The sequence below is a fragment of the Eptesicus fuscus genome, chromosome 14, assembly GCF_027574615.1.
Source record: "Eptesicus fuscus isolate TK198812 chromosome 14, DD_ASM_mEF_20220401, whole genome shotgun sequence".
Classification (NCBI taxonomy): Eukaryota; Metazoa; Chordata; class Mammalia; order Chiroptera; family Vespertilionidae; genus Eptesicus; species Eptesicus fuscus.
The window spans coordinates 41,437,705-41,464,638 of NC_072486.1; the positions used below are offsets into that span (position 1 = coordinate 41,437,705).

General features: G+C 43.1%; 1 protein-coding gene across 1 annotated transcript in view; it reads right to left on the minus strand.

The window, feature by feature from the left end:
- Window positions 1-11,838, minus strand: part of SYPL1 (synaptophysin like 1) — a 31,433-nt gene extending 19,595 nt beyond the window's left edge. Inside the window, exon 1 of the mRNA XM_028158863.2 lies at window positions 11,660-11,838. Within this exon, the coding sequence (XP_028014664.1) occupies window positions 11,660-11,728 (69 nt within the window). The 5' untranslated portion in view covers window positions 11,729-11,838. The remainder of the gene's footprint in view (window positions 1-11,659) is intronic.
- Window positions 11,839-26,934: the final 15,096 nt, after the last annotated feature.

Sequence of the window (26,934 nt, forward strand, 5' to 3'; positions counted from 1 at the left end):
TCTTCTGGCACATTCTGGTCGTTTCACAATCAAAGTGTGGTTCAAATTGATTATTTGTTGTCGGTAGTGATCAATATTAATGGTTTCACCTGGTTTTAGAAGCTCATAATACAACACACCTTCCTGATCCCACCAAACATAGAGCATTATCTTCTTTCTGAATTGATTTGGACTTGCAGTCAATGTTGATGGTTGATCTGGATCAACCCATGATTTTGTGCATTTGGGATTCTCAAAATAAATCCACTTTTCATCGCCAGTCACAATTTGATACAAAAAAGACTTTCTTTCGTGCTGTTGAAGCAACATTTTACTGATGACTTTTTGGTTTTCCATTTGTCTTTCGTTCAGTGGATGTGGCACCCGTTTTCCTTCCTTTAAAATCTTTCCCATTGCTGTAAACGATCGGAAATAGTTTGCTGAGCAACGTTTAATTCTTCTGCAAGTTGTTTTTGAGTTTAACACACATCTTCATCCAATAATGCTTGTAACTGTTGGTCTTCAAACTTTTTCAGTTGACCAGGATGTTCTTTGTCTTTCACATCGAAATCATCACTTTTAAAGCATTTAAACCAGTGTTCGTTTACAAGTATCTTGAAATGGAGAATGTTCACCATAAGCTTCCCGAAGTATTCAGCAGCACTTTTCTTCAAAATAAAGTAATGAATTGAAACTTCCCACAAAAGCTCTTTTTTTTGGCATGAAATTCGACATTTTTAAGCGTAAAAATATCTATGATGTTAACACCTTCAGCAAATTTGACATGAAGTTTTGAAGCTTGTTGTCAATACAACAAAATAGAATACATATCAAATTGCATATATATCAACATATGTGTAACTCCAGCTATTGAAAAAAATCGGCATTAACCGGTATATCTAGTATATTTCTTTGTCACTTGTGAAATTTATTTTCCATCCCTCTCTATCCCATACATAACTGAAACTGCTGACATGAAATTCTATCTGTACAATCCTATATAATAAATAGGCAATATGCAAATTGACCATCACACCCTCGCAAGATGGCTGCCTATGACTAGGCCAGCAGGGGGGTTAGTGAGGGACAAACAAACGATTGAACAAACAGACTGTGCGGGGTGACCACGCTGGCAGGGGTGGGGGGCCCATGAAGGGTGACCAGGATGGCAGGGGGGACAGTTGGGGGCAACCAGGCCAGCAGGGGGGTGCAGTTGAAGGTGACCAGGTCAGCGGGGGAAGTAAGAGGCGACCAGGCTGGCGATGGGGGGTGGGGCAGTTAGGGGTAACCAGGCTGGCAGGGAGGGGGCAGTTAGGGGCAAGCAGGCCGGCACACAGAGGCAGTGAGGGGTGATTGGGCAGGCAGCAGGGGACAAGAGCGGGGAGCAGTTAGGGGTGACCAAGCAGGCAGGCGAGCAACTAGGAGCCAGCGGTCCAGGATTGTGAGAGGGATGTTCAACTGCTGGTTTAGGCCCGATCCCTGGGTTTGGGTATAAACCAGCAGTTGGACATCCCCCAAAGCGTCCTGGATTGGAGAGGATGCAGGCTGGGCAGTGGGGACCCCCACCCCCATGCATGAATTTTGTGCACCAGGCCTCTAATAACAGTAATAATTCAGGGACAGAATGACAACCAGTTTCTCTTAAGGTCAAAAAGGTTCCATACTCATTATGACATTCTCATGTCACCAGAGAAACAGTTCCACTTATCTCTATGCCCACCATACCCACACTAGAAACATGGAAGATCACTTACTAATTTAGAGATCTGCAACTTCAGAGTTAATATTACAGCCTGGTTCTCTAGAACACTGACCGACTATAGTACGCAAATGATTTTCAAGAAGGAAATACTTGACCTTCTATTTATACCTACTTTTAGACTTACACAAGAAATAAAAGCTTTACTAAAATGAACATACCAGTGAAACCCATGCTGGGCCTCCATGTCAGAGTCATGTTAGTATAGTATCCTGGGTGTCCTAAAGCTATGGGGAATCCCACAACATAGAAGGTTAGACAGTGATACCTTCACCTATTCTTTCCCTTTTAGTATTTACTTATTATGATGTGAATGTACCTGGCCAAGTGACTTTATGGAATAGGTTATCTAGTTTTAACCAAACCTTCAGAAAATGGACAAGTGGCTTAAAATATCTTGATAATACAAAAACTCATGTCCAAAGAGAAAATGGAAGAATTAACACCCTGTGTGACCCATATTCGCCAGCCACATTACAAGGTAAAAATGGATTCCACTTAACCAAACAACAAGAAAGTGGCCCAAAAGAAAAAGAAAAAAATCAGATGAGTATCTGAAGATTTAAAAATATGAATGGAAATTTACCGAGTATGTCATATGCCTTAATATATTCACATAGTAAAATATGCATCTATAAATTATAGATGCACATTGGGACTTTGTACATAAAATTTTACAGATAGGGATCCATGTTAAAAAAAAAAAAAAAGGAAAGTTTGATGGTTCCTAATATTTTCAATGAGTTATTTATCCTACAGAGTCCCAATCCTTACACTTATTCCTAAACCTTGTTCTACACACTAAGGGTTCTACTGGAAACACTGGTACTCATCTAATTTATGCGTGACTTTTATGTTTCTAGTGCAGGGTCTTCACTGCTATTTGGTTTCATTATTAATCTGATATCAGCTACTTAAATTGCTTTCTGTCCAAGGGACAGTTTAGAAAAATGAAATGTATAATTGAAATCTCCAGAAAGAGATCTAAAAGTATATTGTATTTAAGTGTTTATGTGCAAAACCAAATGTATCTCTTTTACAAAATCAAATTATCATTTAGAATTTAAAATGAACTATCAGCCCCAGCTGGTTTGGCTCAGTGGATAGAGCGTCAGCCTGTGGACTAAAGGGTCCTGGGTTTTACTCCCAGTAGGGGGCATGCTGGAGGCAGCTGACCAATGATTCTCTCTCATCATTGATGTTTCTATCTCTTTCTCCCTCTCCTGAAAATCAATAAAAATATATTTTAAAATGAACTATCACAGCATGTTTGCCTTTATAATCAGTAAGATTAGAGTCTAAAGTTAAAGTATTTTTTTATGAGTCAAAGTCTGAAGCATTTACTAAAGACATTTATTAGAAAAAAACCATTTTGCTGATATTTCAGTTTATTCCCACCGAGCAGAGAAGTCAGTTACAAAGTGCTTCAGTTTCTTTCTTTCTTTTTTAAATCTTCACCTGAGGATATTTTTCCACTGATTTTTAGGAAGAGTGGAAGAGAGAGGGAAAGACAGAGAGAAACATCGACGTGAGAGAAACACATTGATTGCTTGCCTCCTGCACAAGCCCCGACGAGGGCATGGACTGGGGAGGAGCCTGCAACCAAGAATGGGACCTTGACCAGAATAAAATCCGAGACCCTTCTGTCTGCAAGCCAATGCTCTATCCACTGAGCCAAACCGGCTAGGGACAAAGTGCTTCAGCTTCACCCTTCTACTATCTCTGCTTATAAAATACTATCACAGGAAGTTCTGAATAGCCTCCTAGCTCAGTTCCATAATCCTTAAGAATTTTGATTATGAGAAATAAACTTGTGTTCTGCTGAAATAAACAGCTAGACATTTTTTGTTAACTATTAATTATTATATGTTGAAAACATCTTTATGTCACCTCTATTCTCAAACAATTGCTAAACTGAGTATGGAACTAGAAATTTCTGGGGAATCTAAATATACTTATTTTAAAATCATTTCAGACTACTCTATTATTTTTATGTATTTTGGAGTGAACCAATATCCTGATTATTGAGCTGTCTTTGCTGCTGTTGTTAATCCTCACCCGAGGACATTTTTTCACCATTGATTTTTAATTTAATTTATTTTAGAGACAGGAAGGGTAGAGACATCAGTGATGAGAAGCATTGATTGACTGCTCCTGCACGCTCCCTACTGGGGATGAGTTGCAACCTGGGCATGTGTCATGACCAGGAATAGAACCCCGACCTCTGGTTCATGGGTCGATGCTCAACCACCAAGCCACACTGGCCAGGCTTTCCATTAATTTTTAGAGAGTGGAAGGGAGGGGGAGAGACAGAGAGAGAGAAACATCGATGTGAGAGACATCGATGGATTGCTTGCCCCCTGATGGTATGGTGATAGAGCCTGCAACCTAGGTACATTCCCTTGACTGGAATTGAACCTACAGTCCACTGAGAAAAACTGGCCAGGGCATGGCTGGCTGTCTTTGAATTGAGTCTGTCACTTCACAGAAAGCTGATAGCATTTGTTGTCCCTGATATAATTTGAGCTTTTAAATGAAAATAAGTTTGCCGAAACCGGTTTGGCTCAGTGGATAGAGCGTCGGTCTGTGGACTGAAAGGTCCCAGGTTCGATTCCAGTCAAGGGCATGTACATTGGTTGCGGGCACATCCCCGGTGGGGGGTGTGCAGGAGGCAGCTGGTCGATGTTTCTCTCTCATCGATGTTTCAAGCTCTCTATCCCTCTTCCTTCCTCTCTGTGGAAAATCAATAAAATATATTTTAAAAAAAAGTTTTCTTTGCTTTAGGATATTTTATGTAGACTCAGCTTGAGAGTTTATTTCCCCCCTTTCTACCCATCTAGTGCTTTCATAGTCATCTCCCTGTCTGGTAGTTTTATGGTCATTTCTACCTGGCCTTCTGAGTCCACCAGCCCACCAACAGCACGTTAGGATAGGCCCCCACACTAACAACATATGAGAATATTTAAGTTCTCACAAATCCAGACTTTTAGCTGGCAGGTAGACTGATTCGGGTTTTAGGAGGCTATCTCTCTCTCTCTCTTTACTTCTTTAAGTACTCAGCTTTATGTAAGTCATAAATCCAGACAATAGGTTGTAACTTCTTTCCAGATTTATTTCCCAGAGCTGGGAACAGTCCTTCTCCCACCTGTTTCTGTTCCATTCATGGTCCCTAATGATGTTTACCTTATATAACAACAGCAATTCTCAATGCGTGGTCTGAGGACCTCTGGAAGTACCCAAGACTCTTTCAGGGAGTCCATGAGGTAAAAAATATCTTCATAATATTACTAAGAAATTATCTGCTTTTTATACTGTGTTGACATTTGCACTGATTTAAGCAAACGCTTTGGTGGGTAAAAACCTCTGGGCTTTGGTAAGAATAAGCAATAACATCAAACTATTATGCACTTGCAGTTAAAAAGAAAAAGCCAGTTTCACTTACAAAAGTTTTTGATGAACCAGTAACAATCATTATTTTATAAAACCCTGACATTTGAGTCTTCTTAATATTCTGTGATAAAATAGGATGCACAAAGAAAGACTTTCAATGCATACCAAAACACAGTGGTTGTTATCTCCAGGAAAGTATTTAAACAATTGAATTGTATGCTGAACTAGTTGCTTCCTTCCTGAAATACCATTTTTACTTAAAAGGATAAGTAATAGGCAAAATATAGTTATTCAGACTTGGAAATTGGCAGGTATTTTTCTCAAAAACGAATGAAGTGAGCCTTTCAACTCAAGGAAAACTGGCAGGATTTGTTGCCATTGATGTTATTCAAGCTTCCAAGTGATTTATTACTGTTATTTTAAAAGAAATAAATGTTTTTTAATGTGTCAGTCTAAATTTCTAATATGGTAAATATTGATAGACACAACCCACATAAACAAAACTCCTTCGAGTTTACAGTATTTAAGAGCATAAAGGAGTTCTGAGATCAGTGTTTGAGAATGACTGTATGAGAGCATTGCTCTGTTATTGTAATTTTCCCTTTTATATTTTATCAGAGATTGCTATTTATATGTGTGGGGGTGAGTGTGTATGTGTTTGTGTGTTCTGAAAGCACTGACAATACTTATATTTTGTCTATGAAAATGACATCCAACCTACCCCATGAGAGTGCTCATGGTAAATACTACGAGGATTCCAGGTAGGAAAAACAGAGGGCAGGGGAAAAACAAAAGAGCAAAGGAAGGGGGTAGGGGAGTGAGTCAATAAGTCTATTAACAAGTTTTAAGTGTAGAGTGTCCTGGTGGGCACAAAATGATATTTGAAGTCCCTTTCCCTTTCTGAAATGGGGGGTGTGGGGAATAAACACAAATGGCAGGGTTAAGAGAAAGATAAGCTGCCTAAATATAAATAGTCTGTGTTACAGACTGATGGCCTAAAAATGTAAAAGTTAAGCAAATGATTAAGACAAACATCAGTCTATATATAACTCTCTACCCATAATGCAATACAGTTTATATTTTCTGGGGTGCTCCACTGCACATATTGTAAACCACAAAATTAGGATGAAACATGGTCCCTATTTGCAAAAATCTGATAGTCTACTTGGGATGAGTAAATTTTAAATATTTTACATAAACTATTATGTATTTCTGAAAGTTTGTGATTTAAAGAAATTGATATATGTAATGCTCCAATGGTTATAGGTTTTCTTATGGTTTTTCACTCCAATTTTCCTGGATAATAACTTATCCCAAAGTAATGTTTTTAAAGACATAAGTATAAAATCAGAAAAAAACTTCAAACTTGATAAATGAATCAAGAAGATCCTACTTGTTTTAACTCTTAAGATCTTACTATAAACATATATCTAACAAACAAGAAAATAATTGTTTCAGATACCTTATCTTTTGTTTTTTATGCTTGATATTTTTGGTAATGTTTTCAATAATTTATTAAAAGACCAGTTATAAACTGGTATCAAAATGAGTAAGAACAGACTGTTAAAGAGTCCTGGATATAATAATAATCCTGGGATATCGGGTAAATTACTTAATTTCTCTCAACTTCAGTAACATGGGATAATAACCCTCTTAGATTGTCAAGAGGATTAAATGAGAAAATACAGGCCAAGTCTTAGCACATATATTGTATTTAATAAATATCTTGTTAATAATGAGAATAAAGTTGACCAGCACTGACAAAAATATTCAGAGATGGTTATTAATAATTTTAGAATTATTATGGTTAATAATTTTAGAATTACTATACTAAAATTCAAGCTAATTAGTCTGTAATTCCTTATATACTTCACAAACAGTATCTCTTCTATAACTGTGTGTGTGGAATTAGAAATGCACATTACCTGGATTCCTTAAGGGCTAAACATTTGTTCCATGTCTACCCTACGCAAGATAGCAGCAAGAAAGTTCAAAATACGTGTTAAATATTAAAAGGAGATATCATTTTAATGAAAAACTTTTATCTAAATAGTATAGATATCTGACTATAAAGAACCAAATTCAATTCACCAGGGAAATATAAAATACTTTTAAAAAGCTGCTTTGATAAAATTAATCCTGGGCTTTTACTTCCTTCCGTGTTTAACTCCTACTTGGGTTATCTATTCTTATCTAAATTTTATATTGTCACCTTGATAAACTGACTCAAGGCAGGAAAACATGCTGGAAGACAAATGAAAAGCATATATTATCATTTCTAAAGTTTAAAATATCTAATAGAAAATAGTGATCGTGAAGGACCAGGAGATATGTATCTCAGACAATTAGTGCTCAATTGTATTCACCATGTCTAGTCTTTTAGAAACACAGCATCTCAGTCCTGGAAAAAACAACTAAAAACTGTTCAAGTACGTTATCATCATTCACATCATCCTATCTAATAATAGAGTAACATGTAAATTACCATCACTCCGCTACGCCCACGATTGGGCGGTGGGAGGCTGGGGGGCGGGACTCGGGGTGGCCTATCTGGCCATTGAGAGGCACGGATCCGCTGCCACTGGGGGGGGCTACCCTGCTGTTGAGAGGCACAGGGGGCGGGACTCCCGCCCCCTGCGCCTCTCAACGGCCAGATCCACGGCTGCTGAGGGGGCCTGCCTCGAACACCCAGCTGCGCCTCTCAACGGCAGGGTAGCCAGGTGTCCGTGGCAGCCCCCCTCAGCGGCCGCGGACCATCAAAAGTGGGGGAGCTGGGTGCCTGTCTGCTCTGGCACCAGCGGACAGGCACCCAGCTCCACCTCGAAAAGAGAAAGCGTGTAGGGGACCCTACATGTGCATGATTCAATCATGCACTGGGCCTCTAGTACCTAATAAAATGGTAATATGCAAATTACCATCACTCCGCTACGCCCACGATTGGGCCGGCTGGAGGCGCGGGGGGCGGGACTCAGGGTGGCCGATTGGCTGGCGGTAGGAGCGGGGTGAGTCCCCGCCCCCCGCTCCTCCCGCCGGCTTAAAGGGCCGGCGCTGCTTAAGCTTGCGCTTCGGAAGACGCTGGTGGCGGAACTCAGGGTGGCCGATTGCGTGGCTGCTGGCACCAGTTTTCTGCCAGCAGCAGTTTTCCTCTGGCCACCCGCCCGATCGGAGCGCCTCCCGATCGGAGTTCCTCTCGGGGTGGCCCGATCGTGCTGGCGAGAGGCTCTCTGATCGGCGGGTGGCCAGAGGAAAACTGCTGCTGGCAGATAACTGGTGCCGGCAGCCAGGTGAAGGAAAAGTCTATTGCACGAAACTTTGTGCAACGGGCTCCTAGTATTTATATATTAACTCAGTCATTCCAACAGCCCTATAAAGTATTGATTTTCCCATACAAATGTAACAAAAATTCATCAACTTTTACTGAATTACACAGAGAGAACTAAGAGGCAATGCCACTGCCAGGCACTATAACTAGGGGCCAGGAGTACATAAAAATATAAAAGTAAAAAATATATATATTTTGCTTCTAAACTGCAGCCACCATATCTCACACACACACACACACACACACACACACACACACACACACACAATATGGTGGCTGCAGTTTAGAAGCAAAATGAAAATGCTTCTGCTTCAACAATTGTATTTTTACTCTGGCAATAAATATTTACTAGGCATCTTGCCTTCATGTCTATGAGGCATTCAGATTTGTAATCCCCTGAAAGGTACACATTATCAGGTTATATCTAGTCTAACATCATCTAGAACCTTGCCAGTGATAAACTGATTTGGGGAATTATTCTTTTAGATATATGGATGGTAAGCAGTCTTTATCTAGATTTTTAGATTTGTTTGTAAACTTATTTATTGACTATTTTTAGAGGTAACCCCCTAACACACTTCAATCAATTCCTTATGAAGTTAACAATTCATTCAAAACACATTTGAAAATTCCTATAATGGACCTTTCTCCTATAGAACCTTGTTTTATCATTCATTCCCTGATGCCAAGATGTTTTTTCTCTCCATCTTCCAAATCATTTCTTCTCTCCTTTGATGGCAGAAAACTGCTGAATCTCTTGCCCATATTTAAATTTAAAACCTAGATCCATATATCTGCCTATATGATACCTCCACTTATTTGATGTAAAAGGAGACCACAAACTGAATATATCCAAACCCTTATCTTGCATCAAAAATCTGCTTCTTTTTCTTAGCAATTCAACTTGGATAACGGTGCCACTATCAGCCCAAGTCAGAACTATGGCAGTCATCTTAAGAGTCCCAGTCCTTCCTCCTCTTCACGTTCAGATGTATTCTAATTGCTAAATTTCTCCTCTCTATTCCCACTGCAATTAATGTTAGGTCCTCATTATTTCTCAAGCAGTAGGTTTCCTCTCATTTATGACCTTTTCAATCCCCTACACTACTAACAAAATTAAGGTTTTTAAAAGGCAAATGTAATCATATCATTCACTTGTGTAAAACACTTTAATGAGTGAGTCCCTACCTATGGTAGGAATCCTGGGTTTAAAGAAGCTATGCTTCTTTAATGAAAAGCTCAGTGCAGGAGCTGCCCCCTGGTGGTCAGTGCGCTCCCACCTGGGGAGCACCGCTCAGCCAGAAGCTAGGCTCAAGGCTGGCGAGCACAGCAGCGGTGGCTGGCGGGAGCCTCTCCTGCTTCCCCAGCAGCGCTAAGGGTGTCCGACTGCCGGCTAAGGCCCGCTCCCTGAGGGCTCTAGGACTGCGAGAGGGCACAGGCTGGGTTGAGGGACTACCCCACCCCCAGTGCACCAATTTCCTGCACCGGGCCTCTAATATATAATGCAAACTCAAATACTTGTTGAATAAACATTCACTACACCATTAACAAGGAATAATCTTTTCATAAAAAGTTCTCTTATGTAGTAACAAGTTGTTCAAACTAACAATAGTATTTCCTTAAAAAGCTTTAAAAGGATAGTAAAAATATATTGGCTACAAACATTGATCAATTTACTGCTGTTCTGAAATACTAAAAAGTCTATCTTTTTTTAAAAAAAAAAAAGATAGACCAATAATATAAGCACAAAATACAAACTACCTCTTTGTGTAAGTAAAAATTTAAATTTAATTGTAATCCTTAACGAGATTAAATCTACTAGATATAAGACTTTTTCCAAAACCTTTATATTTTATTAGCTTAGTTAAATGTGACTTTTCACCTGCAATTTAAATTTTTATATATTCAATTAATAACTTTCTTTGTATTTAACTCTGGACCTAGGTTTACAGGACCCTAAAAATATACATTTATGTGTCTTTGAAATAGGTATTTGTGTGAAACCAGCAGGGTTTCAGTTTTCAGAAAACACCCAATGAAACTGGGGGAAAGGGAGGGAACAGGGTGTAAGTAGGAAATCAAATGGAGTACCCATTAGAGAATCTGAGTGTCTGTGTTCCTTAAAAAAACATCCTAGGTAGGTTACTTAAAACAGGAAGTCGAAAGTCCTTACTCTTCACGACTGCAGCACTAACACACAGGGTTCGAGAGTGTGGTGTAAATTTTGCTCGCTATGAAAACAACTTGCCTGCACACGCTGGACAGGTGCCAGCTGCCTATTAATGTTCGCCTGAAGATCAGCACTAAAATATGTACCAGGCCAGGAGGTCTGGAGAAACTCTGCGGTGCCTGGTGTCTTCACTAACTCCTCCAGGTGACTTGATCACACTGTCAAGGTCGGATTCATAAGTCTCCTTTGATGTAAATAACTGAGTATTCCCCGGAAAGGAGTAAAAGCGGGCTACGGGCTGTTGCTTGGAAATACTTAAAACGTGATGGCGATTCCTAGCATGTGTTTTTTCAGTGAAGCGAGATGCGTTTTGGTTAAAAGACCTTTCCACCCCCGCCCCTCACGTCCCCTGCTACCATCCGGATCCGCCAGCTTCCCGGACCCAGTTTATTTTTATCCATTTTTAACTTGGAGCCAACCTTAGACACAAATGAATAAGTGAGTGCTCGTCAACTCAGTTCGACCAGGCACGACTAGCTTTCGAGGGAGCGGCCTCCGGTCAGCACAGGGCCGGAAAGCACGGGCCGGCCCTGGCACCGGAGGCGGAGGCAGCGCCGGCCGGGGCGACTCCCGCCCGCCGGGTTTCGGTTAGACCTCAACAGGAAGTTTTCTCTTCCCTCGCGGTGGAGAGTGAAACACTTCCACGGGGGCACCCAGAGGTGAGCGTCAGTGTGGGAGGGCGGCTCCACCCCGGACCCAGGCCGCCGAAGGGCCAGGGATTCAACGCCGACCGCGGCGTCCCCGCCCCGCGCGGGCCCAGGCCGCGGCCTCTCGTGCCCTCCCCGCCCATCCCGCCCTGTCCCGGGAGGTGGCCGCGACTCCGGGTCCAGCGCGCGTCGGGCCGCGCCCCCACTCACGGGGCTCCCTGCCTCCTCGCCGAGGGCGCCGGCCGGGCCAGAGAGGGTGCCAGTGCGGGAGCGGGAGCGGGAGCGGGCGCGGCGGCGCGATTCCCGGCCTGGCCGGCGCGGGCTGCACTTACCCACTCGAGGACCTTGATGAAGCCGAGTGGCTCCTTGAGCGGGTTGAGGTTGAGCTGGAAGGAGGACATCCTCTGAGGGAAGGAGGGAGAGACAATCAGGACGGCTGGGCGGAGGAGGAGGAGGAGGACCGACAAGACCCAGCAGTCGGGCGGCGAGGAAGGGCAGGAGGGGCGGACTCCGGGAGGCGGGCCCTGGAGGCCGCGGGGCGGGGCGGGGCGGGGGGGGGGGGCGGCGGTTGAGCCGCTTCCCTAGGCGCTGGGGCGGAGACTGAGAGGAGCGGTGGCGGTAGGTGAGGGGTGGACAGGGGCTGGGAAGGGGAGGAGCCTCCCTGGGCCGCACCTGGCCGAGCCGGCAGATCCGCTGGCCAACCAAATAGATGTTGGACGCCATGCTGTGTGCGCCGCGCCCCCTTCCCCCGAAGTCCTGGCCCCCACGCCCGCCCGCGTTCTGTCTCCTCCGGCGCATGCGCGCGCCCACCCCCGCGTCTGCGCAGTGAGGGCCGCTGCCCTGCGCAAAGTGCTCGCTTTGGGTTCGTTGGGCTCCCACCTTGCAGAGCAACGACCGTCTTCCCCACCCGCTTCTCTTCAGAGTTCCCGACTTTTTGATGGATTTATAAGACATTGATAGAGATGAAGCCGCGTTTCAAGGCTGGTGGTTAGAGGCCTTTTACGAAAAGGGTGGCGAGTTATTGCAGAACAACGGATTTGGGGCGACCGTGATGTAGGTATCTCAGTGATGTAGGTATAAACTTAATTCCGACGGTGATGTAGGTATAAACTTAATTCCGGTAAGAATGTTTGGTGAACATTGTTACCGAAATTAAGTTTATTATCCGAGTTAGTACTGGAGTCAGGGTTGAAAATGTGGGAGAAAGGTAATACCTAATAGAAAAAGACTTGGACGCACAGGCTCCTAACGACCCACCGACGCACCTCCCCTATCCTGTCGTCATGTCCTCTACTGGGGGCGCTCTTGAGGTCCTTCTATAGAAGGCTAATCCTGTCCCCCTTTCAACATTCAACTTCGGTGACACTTGCCTGCTGGCACCCAGTTACCGGAGGCCCGAGGTAGTGATCTCCTTGTTGGCTTCCCCAACACCTTGTAAGTTCTTTGAGGGCTGGAATGGTGGCCTAATGGCATGTATGGATTGTAAGGTAGTTAACACTATATAACACCCAAGTAACGAAGAAAGGAATTTAGCACAAAAGGATCCCAATATCAACTTCCAAGTACTTGCCTACATACACACTGATTTTCCAAGCACCTGTGAGTTAGCAATTTCCTCACCACTGAAGTTATTCTAGAAGGGTTTGACAACTTATTGAAGGTCTTTCAAAGGCTAACCCTTTCTTTTTTCAGACGTCTTTACCTCCTTATTTGCTTCCCAGAGAATGCAGAGAACACATTTCGATTTCCTGGTTAACAGAGACAGTCTTACTCTTTTGTCCTGACTTGCATTCCTCAATCCCCATCACAGTGCCTTATGCTCAGTGGGCACCTAGTGGATGGTTGCAGATTCCTCTTACTAAATAAATCAGTGATGCCTCTCAGTAGAAAGTGACCATGCATGGTACCCAGTGCACCTGAGGCCACTATAAGCGCTACTCTAGGTCTTATAGCTTTCCCTTCTTTTCTACTTCGTTTCTGCACCTTTTCTCCTGGCACCCAGTTCTCAGAGTCCCAAAATAGTGATCTCCTTACAGGCTTCCTTGCTACTCTTTGTATTCTCTTTAGTCCACTTTTCTAAACTTTTACTCCCATTCTGTTGAGGCTTTTTGGGTGGGCACCTAGGGGTAGGTTGTGGATAGTAGTCCTATATGGCTTGGGCTTCATATTCACAAAGATTCAAAGTAGACTTCAATGTCATTTCCAAAAGAGAGATACATGGCAGATGAGAACGATGTTGATGTTCTTTTTGCAACATTACTTATGAACTTTAAAAATCTAACTGTGAATCTATAACTTTAAAAATCTAAAATATACTATAATTTAGTAACCCAGTTTAGGCATTTCTCCATTTTTTACCCATCTTTTGAAAGTTTAAGAAATTGGAATTAGCTAGGCTCTTACTCAACTTCTGAAATTAACTTTCTATTTCCTCTTCTGACTAGTTGCTTTTTCTCCTGCTTCTTGTTCATGCCAAATAGCAGAAGGCATGGTTATTCTCTGAAATCCTTTAGTGCTAGAGTAAATACTTTGAACTTTAATAAGTTATCTTCCTTGGCCATATGTCAATATTTTTTTTAAAAGGTAGAGACCACTTACAGTGAGCAGAAGAGTATCAGGTCACTTGTCAGAACTCAGTCATAGGATATGGCTGGGCAAAACAAAGCAGGAGGGAGCTATAGCTGTTACCTGCAGTTGCATAAACCCCAGCACTGCTTCTGCCAGTCAGCTGAGCTCAGAGGAGCTCCTACTTTCCTGAAAAGGAGCTGGTAGTGGCTGGCAGAGCAGGTGAGATCTGATTAGGCAATCAGAGGGGTGTGGATTTTTATTTACAACTAGTGACCTGGTGTACGGATTATGCACATTGAAAGGAAATTAATTAGAAGGTGGCCAGGAGGCAGGACTGGGAGAGAAGGGTTGGATATGACCTGGAGCCAACCTCCCTCGGTCCCCCCCTAGCCTGGCCTGTGGGGATCCCGCTGAAATTGGCTCTCCAAGATCCCCAAGGGGTCCCGGAGTGTGAGAGGGCACTCTGCAAAGTTTCTGTCGTACAAGGTGTGGGATGCAAATGCAAGTGTGCAGTAAACCAGATTCGGGGCCGACAGTGCCTGAGCAACAACATAACCCACGGCCGAAGGTGGAGTGGTGCAGCCCCTCGAGGAATCGGCTCCCTCCTCTCTGGTTTTGCGGTGCATCTCCCAAGAACCACCACTGCCAAGTCACTGCAGCTCAGCAGCTCCTGAATTGAGCATCTGCTCCCTGGTGGTCAGTGTGCATCATAGCAACCGGTCAGAAGGACAGTTAGCATATTAGCCATTTATATACATAGACTAGTGGCCTGGTGCACAAAATTCGTGCACATTAAAAGGGGATTAATTAGAGGAAATATTTTAATATTGCTATTTGCCCTTTATAATAGAAGTGTCAGAGATGAAAGAAAATGTATATGAAAATAGTAAAATGTATATGAAAATCTTCCACCTGTCAGAGTCTGGGCTGCACTGCGGGACCCTGAGTCAAGTCCCTGCCCACCCGAGGCACCTAAAAATCGCGCAGCGGGGGGCACAGCCTCAGGTCCCCTGTCAAGCCCCTCTAGGTGGGGGGGGGCGCAGCCTCAGGCCCCCCATCAAGCCCCACCGGGCAGGGGGTGCAGCCTCCAGTCCCCTGGCCCGGTGCCGGGCAGGGGGCACAGCCTCAGGTCCCCCAGCGCACACCAGGCAGGGTTGCAGCCTCAGGTCCCCCAGCACACCCTCAGGTCTCCCGGCCAGGTGCTGGGGTGGGGCTAATGGCCTGAGGTGCCTCGGCCCAATGCCAGGGTGGGCGGCGCAGCCTGAGGTCCCCCATCAAGCCCTGCTGGGCAGGGAGCGCAGCCTGAGGCCCCTATCAAGCCCTGCTGGGTGAAGGACGTGGCCTGAGATCCCCCATCAAGCCCCACTGGGCAGGGGGTGCAGTCTGAGATCCCCCGTCAAGCCCTGCCGTGCGGGGGGTGCAGCCTTAGGTCCCCGGCCCAGTGCCGATGGGGGATGTGGCCTGAGATCCCCTGTCAAGCCCGCCAGGTGGGTGGTGCAGCCTCAGGTCCCCCATCAAGCCCTGCCTGGTGGGGGGCACAGCCTCATGGTCCCCATCAAGCCCTGCCTGGTGGGGGCCCCTGTCAAACCCCACTGGGTGGGGGGGGCGCAGCCTCAGGTCCCCCGGCACCAGGGTGGGGGATGTAGCCTGAAGTCCCCCGGCCCAGCACCGGGACGGTGGGGTGCACCTTGAGGTCCCCGTCAAGCCCTGCCAGGCGGGGGGCACGGCCTGAGATCCCCCGGCCTGGTGCCAGGGCAGGGGGCATTGCCTGAGGTCCCCTGTCAAGCCCCAACACAGGGAGGTGCAGCCTCAGGTCCCTGCTGACTGTTCGTTAAGGCTCTTACGGGAACTTGGCCTCCACTGTGGGTTCAGCCATCTTGTGTTATGTGATTTTTATCTTTCATTTGGTTTATGTAGTGTATTACATTTATTGATTTGCAGATATTGTACCAACTTTGCATCCCAGGAATAAATCCCACTTATCATGATGTATGATCTTTTTAATGTATTGCTGGATCCAATTTGCTAATATTTTTAGCATCTATGTTCATCAAGGATATTAGTCTATAATTTTTTTTTCTTCATATTTGTAGTGTCTGTATCTGGTTTTGGAGTTAGGATACTGCTGGCCTCATAAAATGAGCTTGGGAGTGTTCCCTCCTCTTGAATTTTTTGGAATATTTGAGAAGGATAGGTTTTAATTCTTTGAATGTTTGGTAAAATTCACTTGTGAGCCATTCGGTCCGGAAGTTTCATTTGCTGGGAGTTGTTGTTGTTTTTATTATTGCTTCAATTTCATTAGTTATAATCAATCTATTCAGATTTTATGATTCCTCTTGATTCAGTTTTGGAAGATTGCACATTTTTAGGAATTTATCCATTTCATCGAAATTGACCAATTTGTTGGCATATAGTTGTTCATAATATTTTCTTATAATCCTTTGGATTTCTGTGGTGTCAGTTGTTACTTCTCCTCTTTCATTTCTGATTTTATTTGGGTCCTCTCTTTTTTTCTTGATGGGTCTGGTTAAATGTTTGTCAATCTTGTTTACTTTTTCAAAGAACCAGTTCTTGGTTTCATTGATCTTTTGTATTGTTGTTGTTGTTGTTGTTTTTAGACACTATTTCATTTATTTCTGTTCTGGCCTTTAATATTTCCTTTCTTCTACTCACTTTTGGTTTTGTCTGTTTTTCTTTTTCTAGTACCTTTAAGTGTAAAGTTAGATTGTTTATTTGAGATATTTTGTTTCTTGTAGTGCTATGAATTTCCTTCTTAGGGCTGCTTTTGCTGTGTCACATAGATTGTGGGTTGTTATGTTCTCATTTCCATTTGTTTCAAGGTATCTTTTTTGACTTTTTCTTTGACCTCATTATTTACCCATTCATTGTTTAGTAACATGTTATTTCGCTTCCATTTCTTTGGGTATTTTACAATTTTTTTTTGTGTGTGATTGATTTCTAGTTTTATAGCATTGTCTTGATACTATTTGTCTTAAATTCATTGAGACTTGTTTTGTGTCCTAATGTGAGGTCTGTCCTAGAAAATGTTTCATGTCCAGAATATGTATTCTGCTGCTTTGGGGTAAAATGCTCTGAAAATATCAATTAAGTCTCTTTGATGTGGTGTTTCATATAAGGATGTTGTTTTCTTATTGATTTTCTCTCTGGAAGATCTATCCATTGTTCTCAATAGGGGTTAAAATCTCCTACTATGATTATATTATTGTCAATCTCTCCCTTTATTTCCATAAATAATTATTTTATATCTTTAGTTGCTTCTTCTTTTTTAATATATTTTATTGATTTTTTTTTTTTTTACAGAGAGGAAGGGAGAGGGATTGAGAAACATCGATGAGAGAGAAACATTGATCAGCTGCCTCCTGCACATCCTCTACTGGGATGTGCCCACAACCAAGGTGCATACCCTTGACCGGAATCAAACCTGGGACCCTTCAGTCGGCAGGCTGACGCTCTATCCACTGAGCCAAACCGGTTAGGGCTCTTTACGTGCTTCTATGTTGGGTGCATAAATGTTTATAAGGGTTATACCCTTTTGTTGGATTGCTCCCTTTATCATTATGTAGTCTCCTTTGTCTCTTACTGTACCATTTGTTTTAAAAGTCTGTTTTGTCAGATATAAGTATTGCTACCCCAGGTTTTTTCCCCTTTTCTTTGCATGAATTATCTTTCTACATCCCTTTTCTTTTAGTCTGTATGTATCTTTCATTCTGAGGTGGGTCTCTTGTAGGTAGCATATATATGGGTCTTGTTTTCTTATCCATTCAGGTATCCTATGTCTTTTGATTGGAACATTTAAGCTATTTACATTTAAAGTGGTTATTGAGCACTGCTGGTGTGGGTCACGGTTCGGTTCCCAGTTAGAGCACATGCCTGGGTTGCAGGCTCGTCCCTAGTAGGAGGTGTACAAGAGACAGCCAATCAGTGATTCTCTCTCATCATTGATGTTTCTCTCTCTCTCTCTCCCCCCTCCCTTTCTCTCTGAAATCAATAAAAATATATTTTTTTAAAATAAAATAGTTACTGTCCTAGCCAATGTGGCTCAGTGGATAGAGTGTTGCCCTGCAGACTGAAGGGTCCCAGGTTCAATACTGGTCAAGGGCACATGCCCGGGTTGTGGGCTCGATCCCCAGTATGCGGCTTGCAGGAGGCAACTGATCAATGATTCTTTCTCATCATTGATGTTTCTATCTTTCTCTCCCCCTCTCCCTTCCTCTCTGAAATCAATAAAAATATATTTAAATAATAAATAAATAAATAAATAAATAAATAGTTATTGATAGGTATGTATGTATTACCACTTTATTCTTTTAACTATGTTCCTCTGTGTGTTTTCTTTCTTTCTTTTTTCTTCTTCTTAAGGAAGACCCTTTAACATTTCTTGTAAAACTGGTATGGTGGTAATGACTCCTTTAGTTTTTCTTTTCTAGGAAGCTGTTTATTTCTCCTTCAATTTTAACTCTAAAGTAGTCTTGACTGTAGGTCCTTGCTTTTTATCACTTTGAATATTTCTTGCCAATCTCTTCTGGCCTGAAGTGTTTCTGTTGAGAAATCAGGTAATAGTCTTATGGGAACTCCCTTGTAACTGACTGTCTTTCCCTTAATACTTTTAAGATTCTCTGTTTGTCTTAAACTTTGCCATTTTAATTATGATGTGTCATGGTGTGGGTCTTTTTGGGTTTATCTTGTTTGGGACTCTGTGCTTCTTGGCTTTATGTGTCTTTTTCCTTCACTAGATTAGGGAAGTTTTCAGCCATGATTTCTTCAAATTGGTTCTTGATCCCTTTCTCTCTCTCTTCTCCTTCTGGTACCCCTATAATGTAGATTTTATTGGGATTCATGGTGTCCCAAAGGCCCCTTAAACTATCCTCATTTTTAAAAAATTATTTTTGCTGTTCTGATTGGGTATTTTCTACTACCTTGTTTTCCAAATCACTGAATCAATCCTCTGCTTTTTCTAACCTACTGTTTGTTTTTTCTAGTATATTCTTTATTGTATACTAGTATATTGTAGTCTTCATTTCTGACTGGTTCTTTTTTTATGGTTTCTATGTACTTTTTCATGTTGTTGAAGTTCTCACTAAGTTCCTTGGGCCAGCCTTATAACTATTTTTTTGACCTCTGTATCTGGTAAATTGGTTGCCTCCATTTCATATAGCTCTTTTTTTCTGGAGATTTCTCCTGTTCTTTCATTTGGGCCAAGTTTCTTTGTCTCCCAGTTTTGGCTGCCTCTTTGTATTTGTTTTTATGTATTAGGCAGATCTCCTCTGTTTCCCATTCTTGGTAGGGTGGCTTTATGTAGTAGATGTGCTGTGGGACCCAGTGGCACAGTCTCCTTGATCACTTGAGCTGGGTGCTCCAGGAATGTCCCTTTGTAAGGTATGTGAGCCTTCCTGTTTGTAATTGAGTCTTGGTTGCTATTGGCCCATTTGTGTGTGGGAAGTACTCTCAAGCTGGTTGACTGTGAGGATTGACTTTGACCATAGTATAGGAGCTTCGGTGCAGGTGCTGGCCACTGAAGCAGAAATTGCCTCAGCAGGGTCTGTCACCCTTTGGATATGTCACTTGAAAAGCAAATTGGATCCTACTCTGATGTTGTCTGAAGCTGGCCACTAGGTGTGGATATTCTGGGACCTTTTGGCAGGGACTCTGGTGCAGGTCAATGTCAGACACTGCCTGTGACTGGCCCTTGGCAACCTGTTTGGGGCAACAAAGTTATCCTCAGTTGGTGGCTGCTTCTGCTGGGCCTTGTTGTGTGTGGGAAGGACCAAGGCCAGCTTCCACTAGCACTGAGCATTGGGGGTCAGCATAAAGCTCAATGCATAACGAGATCCATTTCTGTCTACCTCTACCGGCTGGCTTCTTGTTAGCCTCAGTTACTGCAAGAACCTCTGGTAGTACTCTAGGTGCATGAATTAGATTCTCACTGAGTCACAAGGTAAGGGAGGGTGGGTTTACCAGATTGATACAGGTTAAAACTTGGTACCAGTTCTCTGTTTGAGGCCACTCAGCAAAGTTCCCAGGATATACCAAATCTATCTGTCCTCTGCTGGTTGCCCTAAGGCCTTTGTGTTGGGGCCAGGTCTTCAGGGGTCAGGGTGAGTTTATCAGACCCAAACTGACCAAGATTTTGTTACCAGACAAAGGGACCTGGCATTGAGTGGGTCTGCCCAGGGCTTTCCTGTAGTGTGTGAATTCTTGACTTTGTGCAGGAAAGATTTAACAATATGACTCCAGGTTACTTTGAGGGTATGTTTATTAAAGTTGGGGGCAGTGAAACAAGGAGGGGCTTAGCATGGAAGGAGCAAAGGAAAGCCCTAGGCAGGGCTGCTTTAACTCACTGGGAAGTCAGAGAAAAGGGGCCTTGGGAGCAGTTCAGGGGGTTAGCCTGAGACAAGCTGCTGCCTCCCATTGCTCCCTGGTTGTAAGTCTCATGGGGATTGTTAGAGTTTAGGACAGTGGTTCTCAACTTTTCTAATGCCACGACCCTTTAATACTGCTGCTGTAGAGCCTAAGACCATCGGAAAACACAGATATTTACATTACGATTCTTAACAGTAGCAAAATTATAGTTATGAAGTAGCAACGAAAATAATTTTATGGTTGGGGGTCACCACAACATGAGGAACTGTATTAAAGGGTTGCGGCATTAGAAAGGTTGAGAACCACTGGTTTAGGAGATGTGTGCCTGTGGGGGAAGAAGGGGAAGGGAAAGGCAAGGGTGTGTTCCCAGGAGGGAGAAGTTACTTGCTGAGTTCTTTGTTTTGAGGGTTTTTAATCTCTCTCTTGCGTGTGGGGAATCTTAGGGGAGGTTTCAGGGGAGGGTTTCAGCTGAATATTCATGTTTTCCAGGTGTGCCCTTTCAGGGTCTTAGTCTCTACTGATTGGTCAGCACCAGGGCAAGGTTTCCTAAGTCATTGCAACTGGTCCTGGCATCGACCACCTGGTTTTGCTGCTTTTCTTGGCCTGGAGTTGAAATACAACTGAGGCCTAAATGTTATCTCTCGGAAGATGCCCTTCTGTATATGACTGTAAATCACTCAGCCAGTTTGTTCAACTATCTTTCTTAGTTTCCCCATTCTACTTGCCAAGGAATTTTCTTAGCTTCTTACTATCCTGCCTCAATTATTCATGTGAAGGGAAGGCTCTTCACTGATTGGGCTTGGGAGGGGAAAATGGCCCCTTGTTTTATAGCCACACAACTCAGTCTGTTCCAGATTCTGCTGGGAGCCCAAGCTTATCAAGGTAGGACCAACTGAGTGTCAGGAAGGTGGAGCTACTGGGAGCCCAGACAGTGGGGCTAGTGGATCTCCTTTGTGAGGGAGGCACTGCCTGTCAGGTTCATGGGAAAGTGGAGGTAATGGCCCTCATCATAAGGCCACACAACTTAGTCACTGATACCTGCTGAGCCTGCCTGGACCCCTACACCCCATCTCAGGCAGCTGACTCCTCAGCAGGGTACAAGCTCTACAGGGTGTGGCAACAGGGAATTCCGAGTTGAGGCTACTACATTTCCCCAGGCTGTTGCTGTAAGGAGGAGAGTGCCCCATCCAAGAAAGAGAGGGACTAAGCACAGCAATCGTGGCAGCTGTCCCTTCAGCTCTGTCCCCAAAGCCACAAACCCCAGTCTCTCCTCACAAGACTCTGGTCCACTCTGCCCTTCATTCACTGGAATTCAGGGTACGTGGTTGCAAACTATATTTTGTTCTCTGGCTCTTTAAGAGGGCACTTGTGTCTCTAGCAGACTGCTGTCTCTCCCTGGTGGGTAGAAACCCAGTTATTTTCACAGCCAGATATTACGTGGCCACCTATTCCCAGCTCTGTCGAGCCCAGCATGGGTTTGAGACTCAGGGGGAACACTCCACAGCTGAAATATCCTTCCAGAATTTCATCTGCTGCCCATGGTTATGGGGTCATCTTTTTTCACATCTCTCCCCTTCTTACCAGTCTCAATGTGGCTTCTTCTATAAATCTTTGATTATAAGATTTCTTTTCAGCTGGTCTTCAGTTGATTATTCAGGTTGATTGTTCTATATTTTAGTTGTAATTCCAGTTTGAGACTGGAAGGAGGTGAGTGTACCTTCAACCTACTCCACTGCCCTCTTGGATCCTGGGTTGTGATTTTTTTTTAATCCTAAAAAAATAAGAATGTTTATAATAGCATCTCATTGAAGGCATAACTATTCAAAATCTGGGAAGAATGTTCAGATGAGTATATCACATTGACTATAATACTAGTCATTTTCTTATTTGTTCTTCAAATACTGCAGAAAGAGCCAGAAGCTCTGGGCACATCTTGTTTCACTCTCTCCCAGGGCTGTTATGGAAAATAATTCTTGTAATGCAAAATTGTCCTGTTTGAGGTAGTATTATTGAGCCCTATCTATGGTAGTATAATTATAACGAAGTTACTTACATAATTTGTCATTGATTTACTTTCTCTTTTCTGTTTATAAAACATGTGCCAGGTTATGATACTTGGCATTTAAGGATGTACAAGAGGTCAGAAGAAAGCTGTGTATAGGCCAATTATATAATTGGCTAGCTATAATATTCTTTTTCATTTCTCAATGGAGTCTGTTCATTTTTGGGGGGAAGATGAGACTTTGTAATGCATTCTCAACCCATATTTGTCTTTTTTTTTTCTAAAAAGATTGAGTTAAAAAACCTGAGTTTTCCTTTAAATACAGTTCTTTTATTTTTACCCTTGAATTCAACAATCATTTTTTTAGAAAAATCTAAAAATCACTCTAAATTTAAACTTCCAGAAAAATTGTGAAATACAAAGAATTTCTGTATACACTTCACCCATTTCCCCCTAATGCTAACATCTCTATAACCAAGATACACTTGTCAAAACAACGAAATTAACATTGTATATTATTGTTAACTAGACTACAGAATTTTTAAACTTCATCAGTTGTCCACTAATGTCTTTTTACTGCTTCAGGATCCAATTCAAGATACCACATTTAATCTAATGAGATCTTTTCTGAAAATCTGGTGTCTGCTCCCACAACCTTGGGACCCCACTACCTGTTGCCCTAAGCATCAAGTTGTGGAAGCCAGCAAGCCTCTAGTTGCTCTGCAGTGCTTTAGAGCTGTGATACAATCCAGTGGTTAACAGCAAATATGTGTTGTCAGACTTCTGGGTAAATCCTGCCTCTACTTGGTGACTTGCACCAAGGGTTTTAACCTTCCTAAGTTTCTATTTTTTCATACCCATCCTCCTATATAATAAAGAGGTAATATGCAAACTGACTGTCACACCAACACACAAGATGGTCACCCCATGTGGTCAAAGATGGCAGCCACAAGATGGCCGGCAGGGGAGGGCAGTTGTGGGCGATCAGGCCAGCAGGGGAGGGCAGTTGGGGGGACCCAGACCTGCAGGAAAGGGCAGTTGGGGGGGGCAGGCCTGCAGGGGAGGGCAGTTAGGGGTGACCAGGCCTGCAGGGGAGGACACTTAGGGGTGACCAGGCTGGCAAGGGAGGGCAGTTAGGGGTGACCGGGCCAAAAGGAGAGGGCAGTTGGGGGCAACCAGGCTGGCATGGGAGGGCAGTTAGGGGCAATCGGGCCAGCAGGGGAGCAGTTAGGCATCAATCAGGCTGGCAGGGGAGTGGTTAGGAGGTTATCAGGCTGGCAGGCAGAAGTGGTTAGGCACAATCAGGCAGGCAGGCAGGTGAGCGATTGGGAGCCAGCAGTCCTGGATTGTGAGAGGGATGTCCGACTGCCCATTTAGACCTGATCCCACCCTCGAGGTGTCCCAGATTGAAGAGGGTGCAGGCTGGGCTGAGCGGACACCCCCTCCCCCATGCACGAATTTTGTGCACTGGGCCTCTAGTCTTTAAGAAAGGAAATGAGAGTTGTGGTGAGGTTTAAATTTTATTATCTTCAGAGATCATATAGAAAAGTGTCTGGTACAGAGTTAAGCACTTAGTTAAAGTTACCTGTTATTATCAGTGTTCCAGAAACAGTGGGTGGATCTTTCTTCAGATTGGATAGTTAAGCAACAAAGACTCAATGCTACAGCAAAAAGTCATTTAAGAAATCAAACTTTTAATTATTATTAAAAGAGAATTAGAGTGCCAAGGAAGACCATTTCACTGATAGAAGGAATGAAATATGAAACTTGGGAGTAGAATTCCAGAAAGCAAATAAAATGCAATATTTTATTACTGAAAGGCATATGGAGCAAAGTTCATGCTAATCCTTTCTGTATGGGTTTAATTTTAATATATCTGTGGCTGAAATGAGCACAGTTCTCATCACTATTTTAAGCTTAGCTCACATTTGAGCAGTGAGTAAACAGGAAAAATGTTCTAATTTTAGAGGTTAATTTTATAATAATCATCACAAGTATTATAATTAAATTTCTAAAGAAATAAGGCTTATTATATAATAACTAATAATCACATAACTTGGGAGTTTGTATAGTGTTTGGCATTTTTCAGAGACCTTTCATAGTCATTTTTCTTACGTGACACGAGTTAAGGGAGGGTGTAGGAAATTTGAACCACATCTTGCTGAGAGGGCAGCTCAGTGGGAAGAAAGCACATCATGAAAGGCCTCAGAGAGGAAGTGACACAGCACTGACCCTTGAGTGATTTGAAGGGGGCTCCCCAGATGGATGGAAGTTTCCCAGTAGAGGTGCAGCAGAACGTAGGGTGATAGAGGAGAGTTCTTTTGTGGGACCAAATATCTCAATATGTCTGATGCTTTGGGTAAGGGGAACAGTGTAGAGGCAGGCGAGGCTTTATATGCCAGGATAGGAGTTTGGACTTGATTCTCTGGCAGTGAGTTTCGTTGAGGCAAAAGAGTAACATGATCAGATTTTATTTCAGGAAAATCATTATGGCAGTAGTATAGAAAATGAACTTGAAAGATCTTCAGCAGGTCGGTTCAAGATAGCTGATATTTTCAAAACCTGTTAGCTGTGAGATCTCAGGTCCCAGATGTGGTGCCACTGAGCAAGAGGAGACAGCCAGTTTGGCACTAGCAGCACAATACTGCCTGCAACAAAAGCACGAGATTTAGACACAGAAATCGTGGTTCCAGCTCTGGCTTTGTCAGATCTACAATTGTCCTGGAGCATTACCATTTCATTTCCCTTGGCTTACCTGTGTAATGAGAGTATTTGTGTGGCACCAACTTTGCATATGTTAATTAACATCACTGGAGTACTTCAGACAACAAATCAGGACTTGGAATGAAGACAAATGGGAAGATTTACAAGCTAGTCCCAGAATCATATCCCGGGGTGGAGGGTTTAGCAGATTGCCTAAGCTATGTAGAAGGGTGGATATGGGGATGTAGAATCCAATTTTGAGCCACTTCTGTCATACGTAATTATTCGAAGGACTTCCTTGTTTTATTGTCTCCCTAGAAAGCAGAGTGCCCCGAAAGGTTTAAACAGAGATTTCAAATTTAATAGTGTATTATACCCAGGTTCTCTCTTGAAGTCAGGTGGGAATAAAACAAAATGTTCACTAGTTCTATAAGGTTGGTTTTGATACAGTTGTAATTAGCTAGTTATTAAAATAGGAAAGGAGCAAAGGGAAAGCCAGATATTATAGGCATGTCATTTGGGCAGCTTTACCAGGAAATTGCAATTTCACACTCTTCCTCAGGGAACAATGGCCTATTCCTTGCAAAACATTGGGGGAAGGGATTCGACAAAGAAAAGATAGACACATGCACAGTAAAGTTGGAAGGTCTACTCTAGAAGATACTTGCCTGTCAATCATACCTAGGGGCAGAGATGTTTGGCCAGAATGGATGTGGCCAGTGCAAGGGCGTAAGCAGGAATACAGAATCCCTTAACAGAAGAATTCTCTCCCTTGGCTCTTACTGCTCTTGGCATGCTTGGCTTGTGACTCTTGTGCCTCTTGGTTCTCCTGCATTTGCCTGTGTGGCCCAGGGCCATGCGGACCCCCACATGCCATGGACTGATGGACTGCAGTGGGGAGCACAAGCTAAGCTAGCCTGATGTGCTGTATAGGACCTGGCTCCAAATGGAAAGGAAACTCGACACTGGCTCTGATTTTAGCTCTGCTGAAACTCCAGCTACACTTCTATGACTGGGCAAAGGGAAATGAGACTTTGGAAACCCAGGGGTATAATTCCATGGGAATAAAGCTTTGTACTATATCTCATTCTCCTGTAGGGCCTCCGGAAATTCTTATTCCAGCAGTACCCCAAGAATCCCACTTTTACAAGCAACTGGGGGAGACAAGCCCCTCTCCTCTCCTGTAGCACTTTGTTTATTCTACTTGCAAGCACAAAGAATTGACTTCCTGCCAGGGAGAGAATGATGTGGTAGATCAGCAAACAGCAGATGAAGTGCTTTGTTTTTAACATGCTGGACAGGATCTCCCCAGAATCTGAACTTCCTGTATTTAATATAGGAAACCCAAAGAAATGCACAATAGCCTTTCCCTCTTGATTCTGGCCCTGTAAATTTTGTATCAGGAGAACCGTGATCTTCTGAGTGACATTGTAGTATTTATTAAGAGAAAATAGATCACCAAAGATAACCACTTTTAATGTGGACCAGTCACATGTCCAGGAAGTGTATTCTTATGAGAGAGAGAGAGAGAGAGAGAGAGAGAGAGAGAGAGAGAGAGAGAATCTTCTAATCTATCATGATACAAAGAGGGGAAATAAATGCTTGAGTAGGAGCTGGCCAGGAAAATTCTGATGCTGATGAAATGATGGCAATGCAATTTATTTATAATTTCTCTAGGGAGCAGAAGAAAGTATTTTATACAGTAGTTTGGTTTCTAGAAAGTTAACTGTAAATGTAATTTTTGCAAATGGGATTTCACTTTAATACACTTTAGGAGTTGGCCATTCATTTAAAGAATTCTTTTGGAGAACTTCTTTGTGATCATTCTTTATGCTTCATAAGTTTGTATTTTTTATACTCCCCACCCATCCCAATTTGTTTAATGCAACATCATTTGTAATTTTTTTTACAAGCTACATAAATTGATCTTTGCTTTCTGAAACAATTTATTTG